This window comes from Camarhynchus parvulus, chromosome 2 (genome assembly GCF_901933205.1).
Source record: "Camarhynchus parvulus chromosome 2, STF_HiC, whole genome shotgun sequence".
NCBI classification, from domain to species: domain Eukaryota; kingdom Metazoa; phylum Chordata; class Aves; order Passeriformes; family Thraupidae; genus Camarhynchus; species Camarhynchus parvulus.
In genome coordinates, this window is record NC_044572.1 from 5,891,659 (window position 1) to 5,916,872 (window position 25,214).

Genomic DNA, 25,214 nt, shown 5'->3' on the forward strand with positions numbered 1-25,214 from the left:
GTCACTGCAGACAAATGTGATTTACATTCCTCCTGCACAATGGTTTCTGCTGTCCCTGCTGCTTGTCTGGCCGTGCATTTTCCACCTCGCTGAGTTACAAATCCAAACCCTCAGCCAGGCCTTCAGATCTCACCCTTTCCTTGAGGAAGTCTGCCAGGTAATCCATGATTTATTTTAATATAAAGAGCAGATCAACTCATCCTCCCCACATTTTAACACAACAATTCAACACACAATAACCTAGAGAAAGATTTCAGCATGAGCATAATTTCATTTTAGCACTGACTAACATGGTCAAATATACACAACACATAATTTCTTGCTTTGTGATCTGGTTTGTTCATAGGTTTGAGTCAGCCCTGACACACTGGAGCCAGATGCAGTTGTCCCAAGTACTGGCTCCTAAGTGTGAAATGATTTCTGAATGCTTTACTTACACCAGTTATGGCTGTGAACTGCCCAGGGCCACAGGAATGAGACAACTGTTATGAGTATCAGTGCAGATGCTGGATGATAGCAGCAACTTCTGCTTATTGAAACATCATTTGGCTTTTGGCAATGTGTAGATGCTCTCTTAGAAAGAGCAGCCCATCTTAACTGATGGGCTTCTCAGGGTACTCCATGGCACCACTTTTGGTTTCTCAGTAGCAAAAAATGACCTCTTTTCAGAGCAGAGATACCTCAAAAGGATCTTTCCAGATAAAAATAAAAGAGCTGACGACTTCATCTGGTCATGAATTGTGACACCAACAGCACAGTGTTTACTCTAAAGAATGAAATCACTAAAGTGGCTTATCATTATTCTTGTTTACTCAGTGGCAGTCACTAAACCAAACTGAAACACTTGCTCCAATCAGGGTCACTTATGACTTTGCTTTTCCTCCAAGAAGAACCCAGGCTGTGGAGAGCTGCACTGGTGATCTGCAAGCTAAATGTGCTGTTTGCACAACATTACTTCTGAGCTGAAGTGCAGATGAAGCTCAGTGTAACTCCCTGTCATCCCAAAGGAAGCCTTCCCCTGGACTCAGTGGTGCTGTGTGTGGCACCTGGGGTATCTCAGCTGCCTGGGCTGGCAAGAGATCACAAACGTGACAGGAAAAATGGAAGTGGATATTTGGGGCACCTCAACAGAGAAGGATAATTCCTACATGAATGATTTGTGTACCACTGTTTTACTCTACTGTGCTCCCAGCTCCCTGCTCCTACAGCATTTTACCTCTTTAGACTGAACATTTCTGAAGATGACACATTCTATTACCACACACTCATGGGAGACATTTTAATTATAATCACACTCCTCAGTCCTACTGTAACGCTAACAAAAACACTTCAAGTCTAGGTGAGATGGTGTTGCTTTATGAACTTGATTTTCAGTGCAGAGCACCCATATCTATACAAGAAGAAAAAAGTTGGAGGAAGCAGCCTTGGAGCTACTACAATGATGTGACTGCTTCCCTGTCCTGAACATGGCAAGAGTCACTAAGGGACAGATGTGCTGACTGGACAGAAAAGATGCCCCACTTCACAGCATCATTTTAATATTTTAAAAAAGGAAAAAGGAGACACCATGAAGCTCATACATTTAGATCCTTCAGGAAAAAGTGAGATCCTCCAAAGCTGTAAATGAAACAACTAACCTAGCCCACTGCTGAGAGAGGGCTTATCAGCAAAAGATCAATAACTAATGACTTATGATAGCAGGGAAATGGGCTTGCTGACCCAGGAAGATCCTTCCAGACCTGTGCAGCTGCTATAGCTTTCCATTCAGGCTACCCCACTGCCCTGCATCAGCCAGGTGACAGCCAAGCTGGCTGTGTGGCTCTTCTCAGGAGCCCAAGGCATGCCCAGGTCCCAGGCAGAAATGCAGAGTGCCCCTGAGAGCAGCACAGGGCAGGCTCAGGAGTAAAGGACAACCATCCTGTAGGGATCACCTTCTCCCTCTGAATTCTCAGCAATGTGCAAGGTAACCAACCTAGTAAAAAGTACTTTGAGGTTGGAACACTTACAAAGGTTATAATATACAGAGAGTAACACCTTATGTTAAAAAACAAAGGAAAACCAGGTTAGCTGCTTTTAATAAAAATATACCATTGATTTTTTTTTTTAAACTGAGATAGATCTATCCTCTGGCCAACACAACCACACTGAAACAAAACCCTCCCTAGGGAAGAGAGGATCTTTAATCTTACCATCAACTGCTCTACATCTGGAGACTAGCTCCCACAACACCAGTCCCATTGCATACATGTCTATTCTCAGGAAGGCGTCTCGTTGGAAGTTGATTGCTCCCTCCAGCACTTCAGGAGCCATGTACCTCCTTGTTCCCACCTAGAGAGAAAAAACACAGCTCAAGTCACATTGCATTTGGGCCCCTCAGCCTCTGCTGCTTGGAGGTGAGTGACAGCTGGTTTCATTAGCCTGGAGGCCACTGCAGCTAAAGGTGCACCTTGTTCAAAAAACAAGCAAAGGGGAGCTGTTTCTTCTGACACTGATTCTCATTAAGATCACTCCAGTCCAGATAAGCAACATAAAAGAGGAAGCCAAAGTGCAAGGCTACAGGTGTGATACTCATTCTGTGCACACTGCAGGTCTGCATCCCACTGCATGTTGCTCTGGCAGAACACCCTGCATGAAATGCTGTCTTTGGAGACACATAGAACACCCTGAGGTCAAGTCTGGCTTGAAAAGTTCAGTCTTCTTTCACTCAAAATAAAAACTCTCAACAAAAAACTCCAAATCCAAACAAACAGCCCCTCGAATAAACAAAAACACAATCAAAAAAAGGGAAAAGAGAAAAAATTATATATCCTGAAATAGTAGGAAAAGGTGTTGGTTTGACAGCCCTAGATAAAACAAGTTTCCTGCATCCACAGAATAGTAAAACATGAACCCTGGCTTGCCATGGTTTGGAAAAGATCTGCTCTTGTTTTGAGGGAATAGGCATTATAATGCTTCCATTGTTATGCTTAGTATGGTTCATAATGTAGGACAGTAGAAAGAACAGCAAAGAAAACAGCAGCTTTCTTGAGAATTGAAACACTTTTAATAATTTTCTTTAAGGAAATTCTCATCTCTTCTTGCTCTTAGCTGAGGTGGTGGGGACAGAGTGAAGGCAGGATATGGAAAGATGTGCAAAATACTGGAAAAGTCAAAAAAAGGTGACAAAAATGAAGAAAGCTGAGTAGGGCTAACCCAGGAGAGTGTTCATTCTTTCTGAGATAAAGGTAAAAAAAGGAGATTACACTGGAGATGGGAATTCAGAAAGCACTGGAGGTACAAGGAGGGGATGATGGCCTTGCTGTCCTGACATGAGAGCAGAATGAGGGGCTGCTTGCTGCAACACAAAGGCAGAAAATTAAGAACCCATAAAATTGTAGTATATTTTTACACAGTGCACAGCCAGCTGTGCCAAAGGTCACCCAAGCAGCCAGCCTGGCTGAATTCTTAAAATTAAACCAATAATTTTAGGATTATTAATACTAGTATTGTGGTATCAGTATTAATATTTAGGAGCTTTATTATTTGTGTTATGGGCTAGAGAAGTGGTATGTGCAGCATACTCCAAAACTAAACACTTCTAGCTGGGCTGTCTTGCCTTGCTTTGGTCAAGAGAGGTTGGGCCAGGTGATCCTTGAGTCCCTCCCAACCTGGTATTCTGTGATTCCATGATTCTGTGGATGTTTATACCAAAACAATAAAGAGACAATGAGCCCTGTGTCTGAAGGAGGAAGCCACTTGACCCCAGAGCTGTGGAGACCTCACCTGCACAGCAATCAGAAAGTTTGAGCACCCTCCCCACTCACCCAGATTAAAGCAGCTCCCAGAATTTATGTCTGAGCACAAGTTTTTATGGAAAAAATACATATCTCAAAGAGAATTAAATGCATCTACACAAACTAGACCCCACTCCAGAGAAGCTATGGCAAGGCCAACTTTTTAAAAAGTTAAAGGTAATGATTACCTGTCCATGAGTGTCCCCTGGAGGTTTTCCAGGTTCAAACCGTACGGCCAGTCCAAAATCAGCTAGCACAGCTGTCAGGTCATTCTTCAGCAAGACATTTTTACTCTTGAAGTCCCTATGGACAAGGCAAGAAGTAAGGGAAGGGTTTATCATGGCATGTGTCTAAATCACACTGCAGCACACACATTGTCTATAGGCTCAGCAGCTCCCAGTAAATCCCACGTCCTTTCTTCCTTTCTCCCCCAGAGTCTCAGCATGGCCAGTGCTGCAAACTTGGCTGCTCCTCACTGCCCTTGTCCCCAAAACATGACCAAGCAGCCCTGAGCTGACCAGCATAGTCAGCCAAACTCCACAGTGAATTAATCTCAAAGTAAAACCTGGTCTGAAGGGGCTCTTTTAATTAGAGCAAGCTGTTTATAAGGCACCATTTCTTGCTCCAAGCACCAGCTCTGGACCTCCATCTTCTGGGCCCTTCTCATTCCCAAGAGCAAAACCAAGGCAGGTTAAGGGAGTACATTACTCTTTATCCTAGTAAGGACATTTGCTCCTATCTACAAAATCAGATCTTTCTGGAAATCAGCAGATGCTGGTGAGACTCTCTCCACCCTGACTACATGCTTCAACAGACTTTTGCCACAGTCATCCATCAGCCTTCTGCTGTAATTGCTGGATTGATCTTCCCTGGAGAATTAAGAGGGTTGGGAAGCAAGCAGGGAAGGGGGTGAGGCCACACAGACATGCTGTCAGGGTCAGAGCAGGCAGCTGACAGGCAGGTGTAAGAATTTGCAGTAGAGATGGTGACTCTGTGCCTGAAGGGGACATTTGTGACAGTCCTGTGCTGCAGCAGGATCATTTCAGGGCAGCTCAGGTAAATCTGCAGGGGCTGGGAAGGGTGGGGGGTGGAGGAAGATCACACTGAGATGCCAAACCAGTCGAGCCCTGTTCCCTGGGCTTCCTGCATTTTCATCTGAAAAGGAATGTTTGGCAATCTAATTAAATCACAGACCTTAGACAGCAGATGGCAATTGTCCTGTATGCTCAGCATTATAACTTCCCTATCATCAATTCACTCGGTGACCCTGCTGATTGCAGGACATTGCAGGCCTGCACAAAATAATTAATGAGGGCAGATACAATTGTTCTGCACTAGAGAGTCCTGTCAAAATTCTTTGTGAAGAGAGAAACTGCTGGACCATAGAGAAGGGGCTGCTCCCTGCAGCCTCACATGCCAGAGCATCAGCTCAAAGCACTGCAAGCAAAAATCACCCAGCCCTTGATTCTGAGCTTAAAATATCAGAAGAGAGGATTTATCCTCTCTAAACTGAACACAGCGTGATGGGCATTTCTGGCTTGAGGATTAAGATGGGGGAAGTGGGTGTGAAGTTGGAGGGCACTGTGCAGCCAGTGAACCCCAGCAGAAACCAGCCTCCATCAGCTCTAGGGACTGAGTACAGCTTTGCAGAGCCTCCCAAACATTGGTACCCCTCCATTACACAGAAGAACTGCATTTCCCTCCATCTGGCATCCCAGGGACTGCCTGCTTCCATGCCATGGCTGTTTCCCCACAGGCTTAGGAAACAGCCATCATCTAATGACATGGATAAACGCCTTTGCTCGTTCAGCTTTAGGGGATTATGCCCTCAGGATGGTACAGATTGTGCACGAGATTTTTGCAAAGCTGTGGCTCAATGAGGACCACACAGAAATTATCAGACAATCTGCCTGAACCATGTGGTTCCAAGGTGATACAAGATGTAAACCAGCATTACTGTACCAGCATGTGCTGCTGCTCCTCACCTGCAGTGCCCTTCAGGCATGCAACAGTTAACTCCTACATCTTGATACACGATGCAGGGATTTACCTTTGCAATTCCATTTTTTCCCCCCATTTCCATACATTTCCCCATTTTTCCATGCTTTCCTTCCTTCCTTTCACAAACCACCTTGAACTGGCAAGTCTGAGCTGCAATGCAAATGTACCCAGGCCAGGGAGAAGGACTTAATCCAAGCCATGCCAAGTAGATTTCCCATAACATCATATGCATTAGACCATCCTAAAATGGTCACTGCCAAAGAAAAGTGGCGTGAAAAGAAGAATTTTTTTTTTCATATAGCACTTCAAACTAGGGAATACAGAACAAGCAGACTATGAGTAATGGGTGAGTTAATTCAATTGAAACACTGGAGATTTTATTTGCAGCTTCCACGTGGGGGCACTTTTGCACCAACAAGTGATTCCATAACCTTAATCCTCCTTGTGGTGCCGGGGGCCAGAGGGGAGTTGGCTGAACCCCTGCCCAGCAGTGACTGGGGAGTCCCACCTGGCAACCCCAGCATCTCCATCCATGTGCACTGTGGGAAGCCATTCAAAAACACCCCCCACGCCCCCCTCCTCAGATTGAAAATGCATTTAGTGTTTTCTTTCAAAAATAAAATTAAAAGGATAATCCGAGGGAAATCCCTTGTGTCCTGAAACCCTTCCTCCACTAGGTATGTGCTAAATTCACACAAATGCTGCATTCTACAGCTTTTATCACTAGCTAAATGGACAGGGACACTAATGAGCATGATCTGTTGCTTTAAAGCCTTTCTACAGCCTTCCTCCGTTCCCCACCCTCAGGAATTTTCATCTCTAAACCACTGCCTTTATTCTACAGGGACAAATGTCAGGGACACAGGGGTCAGCTCCAGGAGCAGCACAAAGGCAGCTGCAGGTTCTTTCAAAAGCCCCCAGCTCTCCAAAACTTTCGGGCTTGGGGAAGTGGGGTGTTTTGGGGGCAGGGATACCCTTGCAAAAACGGGGATTATCTTGCCATACATGAAGCCAGGCCTGCTAGATCAGGTACAAATTGCTGCAGCTGGACGTGGGGTTTAAGTCCCTCCTAGATGAAATGCAGTGCGTGGTGGGGGGAGCATGGCCACGGATTACAGCCTGTAAATCCCTTCTGGAAATCTCCCCCATCCTGCCCTGCCACAGCAAACCACTCTGAAGAGATGCTTTAATCTAGGGCAAGCAGTGTGGGACTTTGGAGAAGGGCTGAAGCATGAGGATGGTTTAACCCAGCTTCTTTCTTGATGTCCCCTCTGCAGTGCCACCCAGGGTGAAGAGAGTGCCAGGAGGTCTCAGGGGCAGGGTGGCATCTGCTGTGGTGTCTTTTATAAGCATCTTGGTACGATTTGGGCCTTATAAAACTACAGGGGAAAGTAACTAGGAGGCTTTTTCTGCCTTTCCACAGTTTCTCCATTTTTTACCTAATGATCAAAGGCTCTGTGGGAAGACACACAGTGGAGTTATCAGTCTAAATCAGGGGAAAATAGGGTCCAGCTCTTGGTACAGCCATAGAAATACACAGATCATAATATGATGACATTACCAAGCCAAGTCCTTTCGAAGAGTGGCTCTGCAGCAACCAGAATTCCCTTTCCACCAGAAGGGAAGAGTTGATGGAAGAGGAAAACCCCTACTCTTTGGACATTCACCACCAGCCACTACCAACTGTGTTATCCCACAGGCAAGACACTTACTTTCCCCTCACCATTTTATATGTGGCTGAAAAAAATTCTTGTCTTAGCACAGGATTTGCTGGGTTAAAAAGCCTTTACTTCCTAAAAGCACAACTTCCTCCTCCACTCAACAGCATCATTTCAAAGACAGTGTCAGCAAAAGAGGCTTTACCTGTGTGCTATGGCAGGTTTGTGTCCTTCACCTTTGCACCAGGGGACATCTTCATGAAGGTAGGACAAGCCACGGGCCATTGTTTCTGCAACATGGCAGAGCTCATTCCAGCTGATAATGTTGCCCTTCAGGTAATCTGTCAGAGAACCCTGCAGAACAGGACACTGTCAGTTCTTAATCACAGACCCCTCTATGTGACAGATGTGCCAACTCATCAGTTTAGAGAATGCTTGAAAAATCTGAGCCTTGATTTAATGGGTGGGGGGAAATCACTAGTGAAAGCAAAACAAAGAAATAAAAAACAGAAGTGTCCATGAGTTTTCAGCCCTTGAAGCACAGACCTCCTGATGTCTACTTATCTGCCAGGGAAGGGAAGGGAGGTAAGGAAGGGAAAAAATCATCCAGAGCAATTCATCCAACCTCAGCAAGGGGAAAGCCTTCCATGCAGGATGAAGCATTGTATCAGCTGGCTGTGGCAATGATTGACTCAAGAAGACCTTGGATTTACCAGGGGGATAACACTGCTGGCTCAACCCCAGATTTGCACATTTGTTTTAAGGGTTAGTCATGGTTTATAACTAAAGCAATCCATGAAGGGCGAGATGTGCCCCAAGCCTCAAAAGCAAACATGGAGCCCATCTGCAAGGGGCAAGCTGGATCTGTGAAATCTCCCATGAAGCTCATCTATGCATATCAGGGGATGGTGACCACTACAGATGTGAGCTGTGGCCTTTTGTGCCTCTCTCCCTTCCTAAATCCCACTTTTATTAATCCTTTATTTGTGTAGGAAAGCCTTGAAACTAAAGGAAGGGCATTTGAAGCAGGGGAGCAGGAGCACTTTGCTACCACAGAATCATGGCCCACCAGGAACAGACTGGGGGGATTACAGGGATTATAATCCTGCTGTACCACAACCAGCTCCCTCTCTGCCTTCCTGAAATGTACATGCAATGATACATTACCTTGTCATGGAAAGCTGTGATCAGCCAGAGCTCTGTCTCCAGGTTTGTCCCCCTTTTCTCTGCTGCGATAAATTGCAAAAGGTTTTCATGCTTCATGCCAGGAGTGTTGAAAATCTCCCTCTCACTCTGCCAAGATTGCTTATCCTGAAGCAGGGAGAAAGGCACCATCAAAGATCACGCTTCCCTTTAAAGCAAACAGCTCCTTCAGTGCAGTCAGAGCTGCTCACACTACTCTAAAAATCGTGCTCCTGTGTTAGGATGTGATGCATCCCTTCAAAAACAGGCTGTTTTCCCTAAAGAAGAAAGACAAGTTGCTGTCCTCAGTCTCCCTTCTCCAAAATTATCCTCAGCTGTTCCTAAAGGACATGTGTGGGGAGCGGAGAGGAAGCCAAACCCAACCTTACTGAGAAATAATATTTTTCAAGATTTCCTAAGGATACTTGCAAGAAGAAAGCCTGAGCAAACAGCACCCAGGATCAGCCTCGCAGTGTAATTGCTGCAATTGCAAAATCTAATCTAGGCTCTATTGAATATTTACTAGTAGGTCACAGCTGGCTTGGACAGAAGATGTGCAGATCTCTTTTGACAACAAATATGAGGTGAAAAAGTAATGATGGAAACAGCAGAGGAGCACAAAGATGTTTTAGTAATTTTTCTCTCACTTGACTTTTGATTGCTTTACTCTTTTCATCTGCTATTCCTAGAGAATCAAGTCAGGAGTGTTCAAAGGTTTCCTAGAGCAGAAGACAGGAGCTGACAGAAACACTGCAGCACAATTAGCTCTCACAGCACCAGGGCTCTGCTTTTGGAGGCTGTAAACTGCTCACTAGGTTTGGATCCAGATTTACAACCCACCCAGGCAGGACACACAAAGCTAGGGCTCTGGCCCTTTGTGTGCACTCTGGGCACTGCAGCTGCACCCTGCCTTGCTGGATTTAAACCACACAGACATTTGCAGGGAAGTTAACACAGCCTGTAGATTTCAGGATATGCTTGGTTTTGCCCTTCTTGCAACAAGTACTGCTACAGGAAGCATTTGGTAATGAGATAACACGGGGAGAAGTGTAGGAAGGAAGGGTCCTTGAACTTTTTCCCCCAGCAGAAGAGCCCAAATGCATCTTTGTTATGGTCTCAAAAACCATAATCTCTACAGGCACTTAGAGCATCTCAGCACGGGTGGGGAAGCCCCTGGCAAGTAAGAACCTAATGCAGTGTCCCTGTTACCTGAATAGGGAAGATTTTCACTGCTACATAGTCGTTCATCAGCTGAGCCTTCCACACGCAGCCAAAGCGTCCCCTTGCCTTGATCTCCAAGAGCTGCAGGGGCTTTAGGCCAACCAGGGGAGAAGGGGGTGGTGGGCCAGGATCCTGCACAAGAGAAAAAACCACTGTCACCAGCTGAAGCTGGACTGTAAAATAAAGGGAGGAATCGAAATACTGCACATGAGGGAAGAAGTGTGAAGAAATAACATTTATTTAATACAAATTATTTAGGTGCACTGTTTGCAGCAAGAACAGCCTGAAATTCCCTGTCTTGCTTGCTCTGTAGGGTTTTGGTATAGAGCACATATAACAATCTACACCTCCAAGTGTCATTTTGTGACACTACAGCCTGCCATGCTCTGGGCAAAACCTGAATTCTCCTGTGTTTTCAAAGCAAAAGTTATTTCGGGTGTAAAGCACTGACGTCCTCAAGGCTACCTCCTGCAAAAAAGTGGGAACTTTTTGATCTTTGTGACCAGAGAGCCAACTACATCTGAAACCTCCCACTGCTCTTCACTACATTAGCATGTTCCATGTCACCCCAGCCATGGGCAGTGAACAGCATCACACAGATCACATCTGTTTAAATCCTGCATTGTCCAGGAGAACAACGTGACCCTGTAGGATGTGTGGGGTTGGAGCTCTGTCCTACCTCCTTTCAGATGGGAAAGGTTCACAGTATCATAGAATGGTTTGGGCTGGAAGGGAACCTTAAAGATCACCCAGTTCCAACCCCCCTACTATGGGCAGGGACACCTTCCACTAGGCCAGGTTGCTCAGAGCCCCATCCAACCCAGCCTTGAACACTGCCAGGGATGGGGCAGCCACAGCTTCTCTGGGCACCCTGTGCTAGTGCCTCACCACCTTCACAGGAAAGAATTTTTTCCTAATATCTAATCTAAACCTGTTCTCCTTCAATTTGAACCCATTCCCACTTGTCCTGTCACCACATGCTCTTGTAATAAGTCCCCCTCTGTCCTTCTTGTGGGCTCCCTTCAGGTACTGGAAGGCTGCAATTAGGTCACCCCAAAGTCTCCTGCACCCATTCTCTGAGGGTTCATAAAACCTGAGCTTCATCAGGGAAAGCGTCTTCCCTCCTCTCATAAAGCTGGCAGGAACTTTACCTTATTTTAGATCTCTGATGCTCTACAAAGTTGTCTGAAATCAGGCAATGGGTTTGAGAGTTTGGGAGGAAGGGCAGCCACCAAGCAGGGCTGTCTTAATTCCTTCCCTCAGTTATGTCAGACATGGTGGTAACCCCACCTAAACCCATCAGTTTGACACTTCCATAGAGGCCAACTGTGCTACCAACTTCAAAAAGCAGAGAAGTGTTGGAACCCAGGAAATTCTTCTGGCTGCCCTGGAGGACTCGAGCCCCTGCCTGGGGGGCTCAGAGACCTTGGCACAGAGCCCAAGACCCCTGTGCCTTTGATTTAGCCCTTGGAAAAAACAGTTACCAACCTTTATATGAAGAATTACAAGTCAAGAAAGTTTAAGTAGAATGATAGTGAATTTATCACAGGGTGAAAAATAGATTTTTGAGGTTTTTAGAATGGGGTCCCAAGATGGAGGAATTTGGGCATGCCTTGTCCTTTTTCCTTCTTCTTCCTAGCCTCCATCTTCTGGGTGATGTTGGCATTTTTAGACTGGTTTAGAGTAGAAACTCACTGTGTAACATAGGTGATAGGTATTGGGAAGTTATTGCAAATAGTGTACACGTAGTTTTTAGTATAAAAAGATAACACCAATGTGCCTCAACCTGATCTGCCAGACAGACCTTGGCGGGTCGGAGAAAGAATTTTGTAGATAAGAAACAATAAACAACCTTGAGAACAAGAACTGAAGAGTTCTGACTCCTTTGACTGCCAGGCTGGGAAAAGAGACTTTCTAACGCATCTCAGGGTCACTCAGAGCAGCAGAGACTCCGAGAAGAAGAAAAGTTAGGCCAGCTGGAAAGAGTTTTGCAAGGCCCAAGCAAAGGGGAGCGAGTCCCTGACCTCAATGATGTCCACGTGGCCGTAGGGAGGCTTGCGGTGCCGGTACATCCAGAAGGCCAGCAGGATGGCCATGGACAGCACGGCGATGGGCAGCAGCGAGTACACCAGGATGTTCAGCAGCGACGGCGTCGGCGTCGGCGGCTCGTATATGACTGTGGGAAAAGAGCAGGGTAAGAGAGGGAAAAGGAGCTTCAGGAATGCAGCAGCACTGTCAGCTGCACATCCAGAGGCAAGCAAACCCCATCTGTCCCTCCAATCCAAAGATGACTGACATGTCCCATGATGATAGCCACAAGGTTCAGAATCATCTTTACAGTCTGATTCACACTGATGGGCAAACCTTTTTCCTCTGTGTTTATGGTCTTTAATCATATTTACACCAGGTGTCAGCAAAGTAAGCCTTCCAATGCTACATGGACCACCTTTGGATGGGATGGCTGGCCAAGCTCTAGCTCCACAGATGAAAAACATTCCCCATGGCAAATGTAAAGGGGTATGACTAGGTGCTTAAAACTTAACTGAGGTACAATTACACCAAGAATCCACATCTTTATACACAAGGTGATAGGGAGTGACATCTGATGTTTTGACTTTCTTTGTCAAGCCCAAAAATGCCGAATTTGATGCAAAAATCTATTTTTACAGAATGAAGAATTTCCAGTTCTTGGGGTTCAAAGGATGCTTCAGGAAGGAATTTGGTCCAAACACCCCATCCATCAGAGGGATTTATAATGAATCATGAAAGATGTGGAGGAATGATTTTTGGTATTGGCCAAGTATCTACTGGCAAACCAACCAATCAAATTGAAAATGTTCAGGGCTTGAATGAGTTAAACAAATGGTATCTAAGCCTGATGCATTGGCTAAGGTTACCTAAATGTTGTTTTTTGGCTGATCAATGGGTAAAAGCACATTGCTGAGGGCAAACAAATCAAAAAGACATAAACATGGCATCAGATTCAACTCCATGTTCACAGTTCTTGCATGTAAAGCAACAGCATTCATAAGGCTTCATGGTTTTCTCTTCTCCATAGAAGTAATGCTAGTAATGGAGTTACAATGGCCCAAACCACACTTTGCAAGCTGAGCCTCCATCTGACCTTTATTTAAGCTAGGTATTTCTTGTTGAGATACATAAAAGCAAAACATTTCCTCCTCTTAACCCTTCCAAATGTATTAAGACGGCACGAAATCCCTTGCAGCATTGCTTTACCTTTCACAGTGATTGACAAGTTGTCAGTTTTTAGTAAAATGCTGCCGGAGCCACAATCAAATGCACTATTCCCACAGTAGTTCTTGTTCCAAATTACATCAGTGCAGTTGAGATACAAACAATGGGAATACTAAATGGAGCCATGTTGCTATGTTGGAGACAGGGAAGGAAAAAATAGCAAGACTTGCCAAATTAAACAAAAAACTGTGAGAGAAAGAATATTTCCTACTAGGTTGCTACGGGTACGTTAATAACAGGAGATAATATAACCCATGTAAACAATTAAAAATCTATCAGGACAGCCCGGGAAAATCTGATAAAGGTCTATTGGAACATCTCAGTAAATGCAGATAGCTCAAACCAACCTAAGGAAAAGATTCACCTGTTAAAATAGTTTTTATTGAATGATACGTTAAATATTATACATCTAAAAGAATAATTGTTTTTCTATTAGCCTCTGAAGAAGGTACTGCTATTACTTTTCTTCCTTGTTGCATATCCACAGACTCTGAAAGCTGACACACACCCTTTCCCTTTCAATCCCCAGACCAACAAAACAGAATCGAATGCAAAAATCCCAGATGCTCAAGGTATCTGGAAACTCATGACCTGTGAATTTAATGAGGAAGGCATCAAACACTTTTTAAGAGTTTGAGGCACAATCCATGCTTTATAAATCACTCTGCCCTCTTCCCCTTGTGTAGGATTTTGTTTTGTAACATCCCATAGTGAACTGTCCACCATAAAGAAAACCTAACCTTACTGATGGTATCCAAAGTGTTGGTACAGCCTTAGCCATAGAGTGAAACAACCAATTCTTAAAGAACTGTAGCAAAAGGATTTCTGACTTCATAACCAAAGCATCCAACAACTCAATGTTGACATGAAGATGAATCAGGGGAGGTTCAGGACAAATATTCAGAGAAGGTTCTTCACCCACAGGGTGGTTGGGCACTGGAACAGGCTCCCCATGGAAGTGGTGACAGCACCAAGCTCAGAGCTCAAGGAGCTTTTGGACAATGCTCCCAGTGACATGGTGTGAATCTTGGGGCATTCTTATGCAGGGCCAGCAGTTGGACTCAATGATCCTTGTGAGTCCCTCCCAACTCAGGACATTGTATGTTTCTATTAAAGTCCTTGGAAAATGTGTCAAGAGGAAAAGAGTCCAACTCCCCATCCTCGCAATCACTCACCTTCTGGGCCGGTGACTTCAGGCAGATGGGTAAATTTCTCATTGCAATAGTTGCCCTCGCAGCAGCAGAAAAACACCTGAGGGTTTTCTTCTGTGGCCACACACTCCTGCCTGCACCAGGGAGGGACAGACATAGAAGGAAGGGGAGAGAAAAACATTGTCAGCCAACTCCTGCCTCTTGCCTTTGGGAGCCAACCTGCCCCAAATTGTCTTCTCCACACACCTTTTCCTGCAGCTGCACTGCACAGGCCAGCAGTCTCCACTTATGGAGAACAACTTGGCACTGAAACACCCCAGTGGATAGCAAAGACCCTTGAAAAGTCTGCAAAGGAAACAAATGCTTCCATATGTACTGAGGGCATTAGCTGGTGAGTAATAAATAACAGCCGCTGCTGCTAACAGAATGAGAAGGAGAAAAACGACAGAGAGACGCCTCAGTCCCTGAGCAGTGACTTTCCCACAGCCCATATGAACACTGCCAGGGCAGAGAAGTATTTGATGATGCAATTAAAGATTGTGCCATAAAGCACACACGACGAGGGCTGAGCTAAGGCTGCTCCCACAGCCTTCAGCATCACCAGCTCTCCACACTCGAAGGGCAGCAGAAGCAGCAGCCACAGCCCTGCAGCAGCAGGAGAGAGCTGCAGGTCTGAGGGCATGCAGTGACAGCTCAAGGTAATGGTTTTAACTGAAAGAGGACAGGTTTAGGTTGGATATTAGGTACAAATTCTTTACTGTGACGGTGGTGAGGCCCTGGAACAGGTTGTCCAGAGAAGCTGTGGATGCCTCATCCCTGGAAGTGTTACAAGGTTGGGTTGGATGGGAGATCATCCTTGGGCCTGGGGAATGTATCCCTCCCCATGGCAGGGGGCTGGATCTAGATGATCTTTAAAAGTCCGTTCCAGCCCTAACCATTTGAGGCTCCTATGATTCTCATTTCGTTTCTATAGTTTTTAAGTTTAATTTTCAAGTGCTGTCTCCTCCATAAAAAGCTTATTTCTGCACAAAATAAACTTTAAGAAAATCAGGTTGCAGCTCTCATTTTCTGCCTTTGCCTCTTATCCAGGTACTGCTACAGCCTTCCCAGCACTGAGATTTCCTTCCATATTGTGCAAGGCCTTAGGGGACTTCCATGGATCAAACCAACTCCACTTCCACACATCCTCCCTCTCCCCACAGATCAATGCCAAAAGAGATGTGCAGTGATTTTTGCAGTACTTTACCTGTCATTTCTTTCTGTTTCTTAAATGCTGCTTCCTTTCCCTGCCACCTTTTGCTATGCTATACTCTGGTTTTAGTTATCATGCTTGCAGAGCTGCTCTCCACAGAGAACTGTATCAAACTATTTCCTGAAGCCCAGCTAAATTATATGCATAACTTCCTTCCCTTGACCACTTGGAGGAAGTAGCAAAACAATCATAAGCGTTTGACATTATTACTCATTTCTGAACCCATGCCAGGCCTCCCTTTCTGTGTTATCACTGACATACTGCCACGAGAGGAATGGAAAGGGCTCCCTTCAATCCTAGGCCTGGGTAGTTTTCAGTGCTTTACTCCCTTAGGGGGAAAAAAAATGGCTATAGCCAAACTGTCTCCTCCAAGGTCTCAGCTGGGAAGCACTTGGTTTGTTTTTCAGGCTCTCATTTTTTTCAACTTCAAAGCAAAAAAGCAGCCATTTGACTTATTCAAATGAACAAAGATGTTTCAACAAGTTAAACAGCGTTTCCAGATGCTTTTTTGTGAAATCAGATAACAAGCCCTTTGGATTTAACAGCATCAGTGTTGGAGCCTTCAATAGAAAACACATCCTTTGCTAAATCTGTTGGTTAAAAAATCAAGCTAATGAGTGAAAACAGCCTGCTCCACATCTGCAGTTCATTATCCCTGTCTCTGAGTGAAGCCATCCAGGTATGTATGACATGTTACACTTAGCAAATATTACAGCTGAGGCAGAGGGAGAGAATGACACATTTTTCTGTGGCAGGGAGGGCATGTTTCAGAGAGGTTCACGTGCTCTGCAGGGGAATGTGAATATGACCTCTCCAGCAGGGCTGTGTAAATAAATGAGAGCACACAAGTCGATTTTTAAACACTACCTTTTTCCTATAACCTTAAATGTACATGTGCCACGTTCTTGTTTCCTCAAGATAAAGAACAGAGTAAGGAGCTGTCACCCTCAACGTCCCAACCCTTGCACTCTAAAATTTTTCCACATTCTGGTGACAAAAGAGGGAGCATTTGGCACATCCCAGCACGTGCTGCTCCAAAAGCAGCTGCAGCAGCCAGAACAGGACCATGCTCTGCATCCAGGGACACAGAATGCAGGTGCATCTGCCAAGGATGCTTCCAGAAACTCGGCGTCCAAAAGTGCCAGAGACACAAAGGGCATCAGCACAGCACCACTGATCGAAAAATCATCTTCTTAACCATTTTTGCCACCTTGGGATGCAATACTGCCTGCATGGAAGTCTGCCAAGGGCACTCAAGGGAAGAGAAAAAATGAAAAGGACTGCATTTAAAGAGGGTTTGTTCCTTTATATAATTAAAGCTAACCTTTATTCCAAATGTTGCTTTTGATATTTGTACTGGTTTTTTAATTCTCAGAAGGGCTTTTAGCTTTGCCCTGGAACTTGTGGCTTTGAAAAGTCAGGCAATGGAATATTGGATGCTCAATTCAAGGGCTGCAAAAGGCTGGTGAGGAGCCCTGGAAACTTTTTACCATTGTAACGGAGCAACACATTATGACAGAGTTTAAGAAACACTACATCCCTGCAGAGACACTCAGTGACAATACAAGTGTCACTGGATATGAGAGCAGGCACTGAAAGGAGAAATCTGTTTACAGTAAACACTTCTGCTTGCAAGTAGGAAACTCCAGTGACCTTCTATTCTCAGAAGAATGGGCATTAAGATGACTAATGGGCCAAGGAGGATTGATTTATTGGGAAGGAATAAAAATTTAACTATATATAGAGCCTGGCTACTCAATTGGCAAGGGAATAGGTGTGGTAGGAAAGTAGCTCTGGAGCTAATAATAGAACAAAGATGAGGAACAACTTACAGTCAAGATAAGCCAAGACAACAGGCACAAAAGCAGGGGAAGTGTACAGCACCAAAGGGAGAAAACACTGCAGCCATGGGACAGACAAATCTAGTTCCAGCTTAACCCCACAGCTTAGCACCTGATCTTCCTAAAGCTTTCAGAACAAGACACTACAAAGATGCACAACTGAGAATTGCACAAAGGTGAGATCGACCCACATCGGTGTTATATCAAGGGAAATCCTTCAATTTTATGTTGCTAATCCTTACTGGAAGGGCTGGGCTTTGCTTGGTTGGTTGGTCATTGGTTTGGGTTTTTTTTTAACAAAAACCCTGAGCTCAGAGCTACACAACATTGTCCTTTTCAACCACAAAACTTCATAGGGCTGTTTTCTTTAGCTGTAATTCTTTTCCCCTTTGTAGAATTGCATCAAGGGAAGTGAGAAAAGACTAGTTAATTTTCCCAGCTATTTAATGAGGCTGGAGCCTTCACACTACAAAACCTCACTCCTTTTCAGCTTGCTACAAGCAGTGACACACAAACTCACATTGCTTTTGCTCCCCACTCTTTCTCCTGGCCCTCCTCTTCACTCAGCCAAAGAACAGTGGAACTTTTTGCAATATCACAAACATCAGAATATCTCAACCCCTAACCACCCCCAGATATCTGTGCTTTTCTAGACAGCTCCAAATGATTCCAAGTTTTAACTTCTATCACCAAATGCTCCTGAAAGAACATATTGCTCTTCATTTCATGGTACAGGACAGGTTTTTCAAAGAATGCCAGAATTATCAAAGCTTTGCTAGGGAAAAAACAAAACAAAGCAAAACACAACACAAAGCCCCTAAAAGTGATTTTTGCAGCTTCTATTTAGAAAGTCAAAGCAGGTAAGTGACAATTCCAAGAGCTGCTTTTGCCAATTAACTTGGACTTGCCTTCTTTCCCCCTATGCAAAAAATCACAAGCTTTTACACTTAGAGGATTGATTAAACCTGTATTTGGATAAACCAGCTGGGCTCTTACCTGTCATAGCAGTTGAAGTCATCTAACCAGCAGCCTTTCTTCACCAGCTCAATGGAGCCCGAGTTGTTTCTCCAGGAGGCGTAGCAGTGCAGCCGTTTGTCCTTCTCCCCCTCGCAGCGCTCCACGCCGCTCTGGTTGGTCTTCTCCAGCTCCCAGTTTGCATTGTAGTAGATGCACTCCCTTGTCTCAGCCTCCCCGTGGCCTGGCCCTGAAAAATCAAGCCCCAAGAACATTCAGGTAGAATCAGAAATAGGGAATTGTATGGCTTTGTTTTAGGTGATGCATTCCCTTGGAGCTGAGCAGCTCAGCAGTGAGAGCTTCAACACAGCATGGAGATTATTCTTCTCCTCTGGGGTGAGGAGGGAGATGGAGAGGCCAGGTTTGCCTAAGCTCATGGTGAAGTCAAGAGCCAAGGTGAGACCTTCCCAGATCTCCTCTGGACAATGCTTCAACCTTAGGACCCTAAAACAGGGGATGCATGAGGCAATGCATGCCCAGGAATGTCTAATCACAGAAACCTTGTTTAGCAAAGACAACCTGCCAGGGTGCTATTTGATGCTTGCTGGGATGTCATGCACTGGAGTTACTCTCCCTCTGCACCACTACTTTGGGAAACACCACCTAAAAATACCCAGTTTCTTCCATGGATGTAACTGAGAACAGATAATATTCATCCTGCAGAGGAGGACCAGACCAGAATCACTTAGATTCTGGTTCAGGTTTCCTCGGGTAAGACTCCATATGATAAATGTCATGGTTTTAGCTGCATTTGACACAGCTCGTGGTGCCTCTCCACCCAAGAAAACAGGAACAGAAAATTCTGTTTCCCAAACAACGCTGGCCACCCCAAATGGATGCTTGGCCACCACAAACAAATGAGTCTCCATAGCCAGTGGGTCTTCCCTCCTTTAAAGTCTTGTACCAAAGGACTGTGGAACGCCTACTGTCCTCAGGGAAACAATTCTCCCATAGCCACCATGTGGCAGAACTGAAATACAATTGCAGACACATCCATTAAAACCAGAGTCAAATAAGGGAACACTTGATATTTACAGGTGACCTGTTCTGTCCTAAACCTTAGAAATCCTCTCTTCATCTGGAAATACTCTGCTTTGTGGCATTTTGAGGATTAGTTTAAAAGAAAATGAAGAATGAAACAAACACATGTCTTGTGAGCATACAAACACAAAAGAGACCATGAGCCCTGTACCATGATGGTTCTGTAAATCCTGAAATGCCCTGCAGCCATCTCTCCTTGGGATTACCCAAACTAAGGTAAGGTCAGGCCTGGCCATTATTTTGATGGATTGCAATCATGGAAAATGTAGGTATCTCAATAAAATGTGTTGACAGCTGGGTAGAAAACACAAATAGGTCCCGCAGGATGGTGAAACAAAAGTGCTGTTCTCCCAAAATAGCCAGATTCCTGTGAAGCCTTGAAATAAGTTTCTAGCTAGAAAACCACAGTTCTGAATAAACTAGGGGTGGTGGGTCTAACCTGTTCCCAATCCCAACACCTGGACTCAGCACTGGGTAATTTTCATGGCACAGAGCAAACTCATCACACTAGGAAGATCTCTTTGCAAGCTGCTGAGGTGTTCAATCCTTCAATAACACTTTTTAGGAAGACTGCTTGATCGGCATCGTGGGAGAGACTGCAAGGGAATGAGGGTATGAGAATGTCATAAAGCTGACTTCTGAAACTGGAAATTATATTCAAAGCACACACGAACAAGAGCTCAATTTCAATAGCACCTGCAGGTTTTATCAGCTCTTGCAAAGCTCCATCAGAGTTTTCCTCTGACAAGTTGCTTACAATAATGAAAACAACCTACCAATATCCCTCAACACAGAGCAATGTCAATATTGACACTCCTTGTTAAAGCCTTGATATTTGTTCTCTTGATACTTACACCATGCTTCTTTAGGGCAGATTAAGCATTTTTGCTAAATACTGGTTAAATCAGCAGGAAAGCAAAAGAGCTTTCTCTTGTGTGGGGGGATGGAGGGCAATATCTTTTTACTTATAAAGGAAATAATAAATATCTTAACTGCATAGAATCATAGAGTGGTTTGGGTTGGAAAGGATTTTTAAAGGTCATCTAGTCTGATATCCCTGCAATGAGCAGGGACATCTTTAACTAGACCAGGTTGCTCAAAGCCCCATCCAACCTGGCCTTGAATACTTCTAGAGCCACCACCTCTGTGGACAACCTGGGCTAGAGTTTCACCATTCTCATTGTAATAAGTCACATGGCTTCCAGCTGGTACCTGACACCCAATCCTCACCCACCATCTTCTTCTCCACTCCTGGAAATACACTTTGTGATATCATTTTTATCATCCCAAACTGAATATTGCTTTTGATCAAGACAGAAATTTCCTCTCCCTCTCCAACTCCATCTCCCAGCAAGCTGGAAGGTTTAATGAACAATTTCGCTGGAAATCAGCCCTAAAATCTAATCCTAGCTCAGCCACCATCACCTGCAACTCAGGCAATATTGTGTAGCCTCTGTTTTCCCCACCATAAACGACAGCCAATGCGATGCACAGAGCCGCGGTGAGATTTGATATTTCCACTGTGCTTTGGAAAGGGAATGTGGAAAAGATGTGAAGCAGGAGCTGTATCAGCTCTGGGACCAGCAAACCAAGGCTGCTAAATCCTGTGTTGAGCCCAGGCTCCCTTCCCCCAAGACAGTTGTCTTTTCTGGAACAAGTTTCAGCTGAAGAGTAAGAGCTGCTTGCAAACACGCAAACCCAACTCTGCAAACAGCAACCGCGCCAGGAAAAAGGCCTTTCCCAGTCTTCCCCCCGCTGTTAAAGTTTAGATGATTTGAATAAAAGCATGCATAAAGTTTGAGATGACTAAATAGATGTATGCTTTCTTTATAACAGCTCCTAAGGATGCTTGCATTAAGAAGACACTTTAAAAACCTGTGTGTTTGTTACCTGCTCTCAGATCTCTTTAAAAGCCATTTGGTAGGATCCTCGCCCCGCTGGGTGCTCACGACTGCAAGAAACCCTTCTGTTTGTACCCAAGATGGTCTCAGCAGGAAGGGGCACGGCTCCAGGTCTGGGTATTAATTTACCTGCTGCTTTAGCTCATCAAGAAACACTCACACCTTGCTCTGTAATGGATCACGCAGAGACCAAAGTTTGCAGCTAACTGCCTGTTCTGCACTTGCTGTGGTAAAACCCTCACTGAACAGAGGGAGGGGGAGTCAAAACAGGGGCTTGTCCCTTTGAGAGAGAAAGGTGGTGACTAAGAGGAGGAAATCTGAGCTTTGCTCATCCATCCCCAGGGAGCTGTGTAGATTCTTCTGCCTCCTCCTCCCCCACTGAGCAATGGATACCCCCAAGGCCACCGTAGGTCTGTAAGAAGCACTGAGCTGGACATTAGGTAATGGTTTTAAACGAAAAAAATATTTAGATTTGATATAAGGATGAAATATTTTTCTCAACGAGGGTGATAAAACACTGGAACAGGTTGCTTAAGGAGGTGGGAGATGCCTCATCTCTGGAAACATTCATGGTCAGGTTGGACAGAGCTCTGAGCAACCTGGTGTCGTTGAAGATGTCTCAGCTGCAGAGGAGTTGGACTAGATGCCCTTTAGATGTCCCTGCCAGTCCAAACTATTCTGTGATTCTGCCAAGTGACAAAGGCATGGATAACCATGTCCTGCTTCTCATTTCAAGTTGCAAGAAGAATCAGAAGGTTCCCCCAAGATATGTGCAGGAAACACTCGTCTCCCTCCACTGGACACAGCTGATGCATCAGCACAACAAGGATTTGACTGGACTGCCCTGTGCCCCCAGCAGTACAACCTGGCTCAAGAGAAGTCTTGTACCAAACCTGAGCATCTGACAGGAGTGACACCATTCATTTTGGCCAAAAGGGCCTTTCCTGAAACAAAAGTCTTTCAGTGCAGTCACAAACCACAGCTTGAGACAGATTAAAGGGGTTGTGCCCCCACAGTCCTGCTCTCCCCCTCCTTATTCTTGTAATCTCCCTCATAGCAGCCTTGGTACACAGGAAAGCTCCTGAGTGCCTTCATTTGGTGGCACTGCCTGGTAACATCTGGCTCATTTGAGAAGGCAAATAAACACCCCAGAGAAATGCTCAACTTTTGGCAAAGAATCAATGGGACTTGGGTGCAAGGAGATATAAAATCTTTGCTAAGCAAGTGTTTGAAGATTGCTGTTGGAACCTGGTCTCATTCATTGGGCGCCCATTCCTTTCCTGCCTAAGCCTCTTCCACCAGCCACATTGCAAACTTTGGGAAAAAAAAAGTTGCAAAGCAGGAGCATGGACATGGGGCAGGAGGATGGACATGGGGCAGGAGCACAGCATCCCCAGCACTGCATCCCACTCTTAGCCCCAGCTCTCTCTGTGGAAAAGAGCCTCGTGCCAGCAGCCAGACAAAAACAATCAACTTTTTAATATCACCATCCACAAATAGTCATTTAAGCAATAAAGCCTGAAGTCCTGTTTGAAATCAAAGTCTAAGGAAGAATCAGGCTTTGCAGGAGCAGATGGGTTTCTGGCATCCCACTGCATCCACCCAGCGCTTCGGGGATGACGCAGCGTGGCTCGTCCCTGAACAAAAGCTGCACAGAAATACCTTTACACAAAATAACCAAGCCCAAATAACTCCCATACATCACACAGGCAGAGGGAGGCTACCCACCATCACCCAATTTTGGGGTGGAAATCAACTTTTTGACCTCAGTCCTGAGGAGCTGTCATTATGCTGATTCCCCTGGGTCAATTTTCTGCTCCAAATGACTGCAGTATCACTAGGTTTGTGCCAAGCAAGACCCCCAGCACCCATCTGAGGCACATAATGATGGGAAGAGCAGTCGAAGCACCACGCGACATGGGAAGACCTCTCGCCTCTACTTGGGAGTTACAAGGCACAGAGGGAGCTCATTAAAAAAAGATCCTCGTGAACTGAAGGACTTCAGCCTGCTGAGACATGGGACCTTGCTGCTGATCTGAGACTAAACCCTGCTCTCCTAATTTGGAGTCGCTGACAGATCACTGAGACTGTATCATTATCCAACAGCTTCTAAATTATAGCCAAGATCCAGTGTAGCAACTTCCAGGTCTAGGTGTTAGCAGTTGCCAGGCTCCTAACTCATAATTAGATACATAGGGAATATCTTCCCCAAGGCTGAAGGCTGCTATAAATCTCAGCTCTTTATCTCTGCCTGTCCCCTTTTGAAAACCTAAAATGAAAGTATATAGGAAAAGATGGGATGTGTCAAAATAGTCTGCATAAACACTGAGTGATTTACCAGACAGTCTGTTTGCCTGACTGTCAAAACCACAGGGCTTTCTATATGAAGCAGTGTATGCAACTGAAGTTATTTGCAAACACTTCGTTATGTCCCTATATAGCTATTTGTTCATGTAATTTTATAATATAAAACGGCAGAGATTGTGCACTGAATTGGGGTAATTGCCCTCTAATTTGGAGGGTAATTGCATGCAGCAATTAAGCAACTGCGGATGCATTCTTGCACGTGTGATTATGGAAGTCGGGCCCTTTGTTTGAGGTTTGGGTTTGCTTTCAAGAGCTCTCCCTCAAACCGTGGCAGGACGAGCAGAGCTGGGAAATCGGGAGCTGCTGGGAGCTCACCTTGCAGTGCAGCATCTGCTGGGATGAGCCACTCACCCCCTTCCCAGCTGCCTCCAAACCCACAGCTGCATTTTGGCACAGCCTTCAGTGGGGGACCACAATCTAAGAATGTGTGGAGCACTTTCAGAGGCACTGGTGGGGAGGGAAAGGCAGGGAAAGAGGGCTGCTGCCTCCCTCTGCCAGACACCTGCCCAGAAATCATGTGCAGGACTGCAAATGAAAGAATTTCAAATAGTTGTTGCTAGAAATTCAAAATCAAGCCAGATTGAAGAAGGCTTGCAACTGGGAATGTTTGGAGAGAGACCACCCAGTTGCATGTCTCCAAAACGAATGTGAGATTTCTAAGCCTTGCTCCAGCACTTATTCCCCAAGCAGGGCGATTTCATTCCTGCTGTACTTACAAAATAGGGGCTAAATACATTTTTAGGCAAAGCATCAAACTCGTGATGACATCTGTGGTTAAGCACGTAACTGCACATGAGGATTTGGAGACTTGTTGCTTTTATCCTCCTGTTCTTTCACTAAAGTCTTTAAACAGCAGAGCAGAAACAAGCCCCTGTGACTCTGCAGAGCCTCTTTCTCAAGCCAAAACTTCACCCCACCTTTGGGGACCACAATGGCCAGGCTTTGTCCAGGCAGAGATGCCCCATCCAACCAGCTGGATGCAGGGATGGCTAATTAGAAGGATTTATTACTGCAAAATGTTTTGGTTCTTAAGCCAGATCAGGTAAATCTGGGCACAGGCAGGACTGAGGAAGCAAAGGTGTAATGCCAAGGGAAGATATTACTTGGAATTTTGTTTTCTGTCAATAGATTTGGCTTATCCCACAGTAAAAGAGCTCCAAGTTTTCAAGTCAATCAATGGCTGTTAATCTATTATCTCAGCATATATTGCCATGGTAACCTGCAATGATGCCATTGACAACTACTCTCGAAAGGACAGGAGGCTTTAAGACATTTTCTTTTAAAATTAAAAAAGGAACTTTAATATTAAGAAATACATCCTCCCTGCTCACCAGGGATGACAACTCAGGGCTTCTATATTCACACCATGACTCACACTTCACAGCTTCCACGGACATCTGTGTAGCAACCCCCCCCCCAAATATATTTCTTTTTTTAACTTGGGTTTTAAGTCAGTAAACGATAACAAGAAAATTATTCCAAAGAATTAGATCTTCATTAGAATTTTCCCCCCCAAACAGACTGCAAAACCTGTTTTATAAAATGTAAGGGGTGTGT

The 25,214-nt window shown here is 45.0% G+C and overlaps 1 protein-coding gene across 1 annotated transcript in view; it reads right to left on the reverse strand.

Moving 5' to 3' along the window:
- ACVR2B (activin A receptor type 2B) overlaps positions 1–25,214 on the reverse strand; it is a 109,746-nt gene that overhangs the window by 12,335 nt on the left and 72,197 nt on the right. The window contains exons 2-9 of the mRNA XM_030944070.1: positions 18,331–18,538; positions 14,266–14,375; positions 11,860–12,011; positions 9,824–9,967; positions 8,600–8,743; positions 7,638–7,786; positions 3,962–4,076; positions 2,190–2,328 (exon numbers count right to left, since the gene is read on the reverse strand). Coding sequence (XP_030799930.1) covers positions 2,190–2,328; positions 3,962–4,076; positions 7,638–7,786; positions 8,600–8,743; positions 9,824–9,967; positions 11,860–12,011; positions 14,266–14,375; positions 18,331–18,538 — 1,161 coding nt within the window. The remainder of the gene's footprint in view (positions 1–2,189; positions 2,329–3,961; positions 4,077–7,637; positions 7,787–8,599; positions 8,744–9,823; positions 9,968–11,859; positions 12,012–14,265; positions 14,376–18,330; positions 18,539–25,214) is intronic.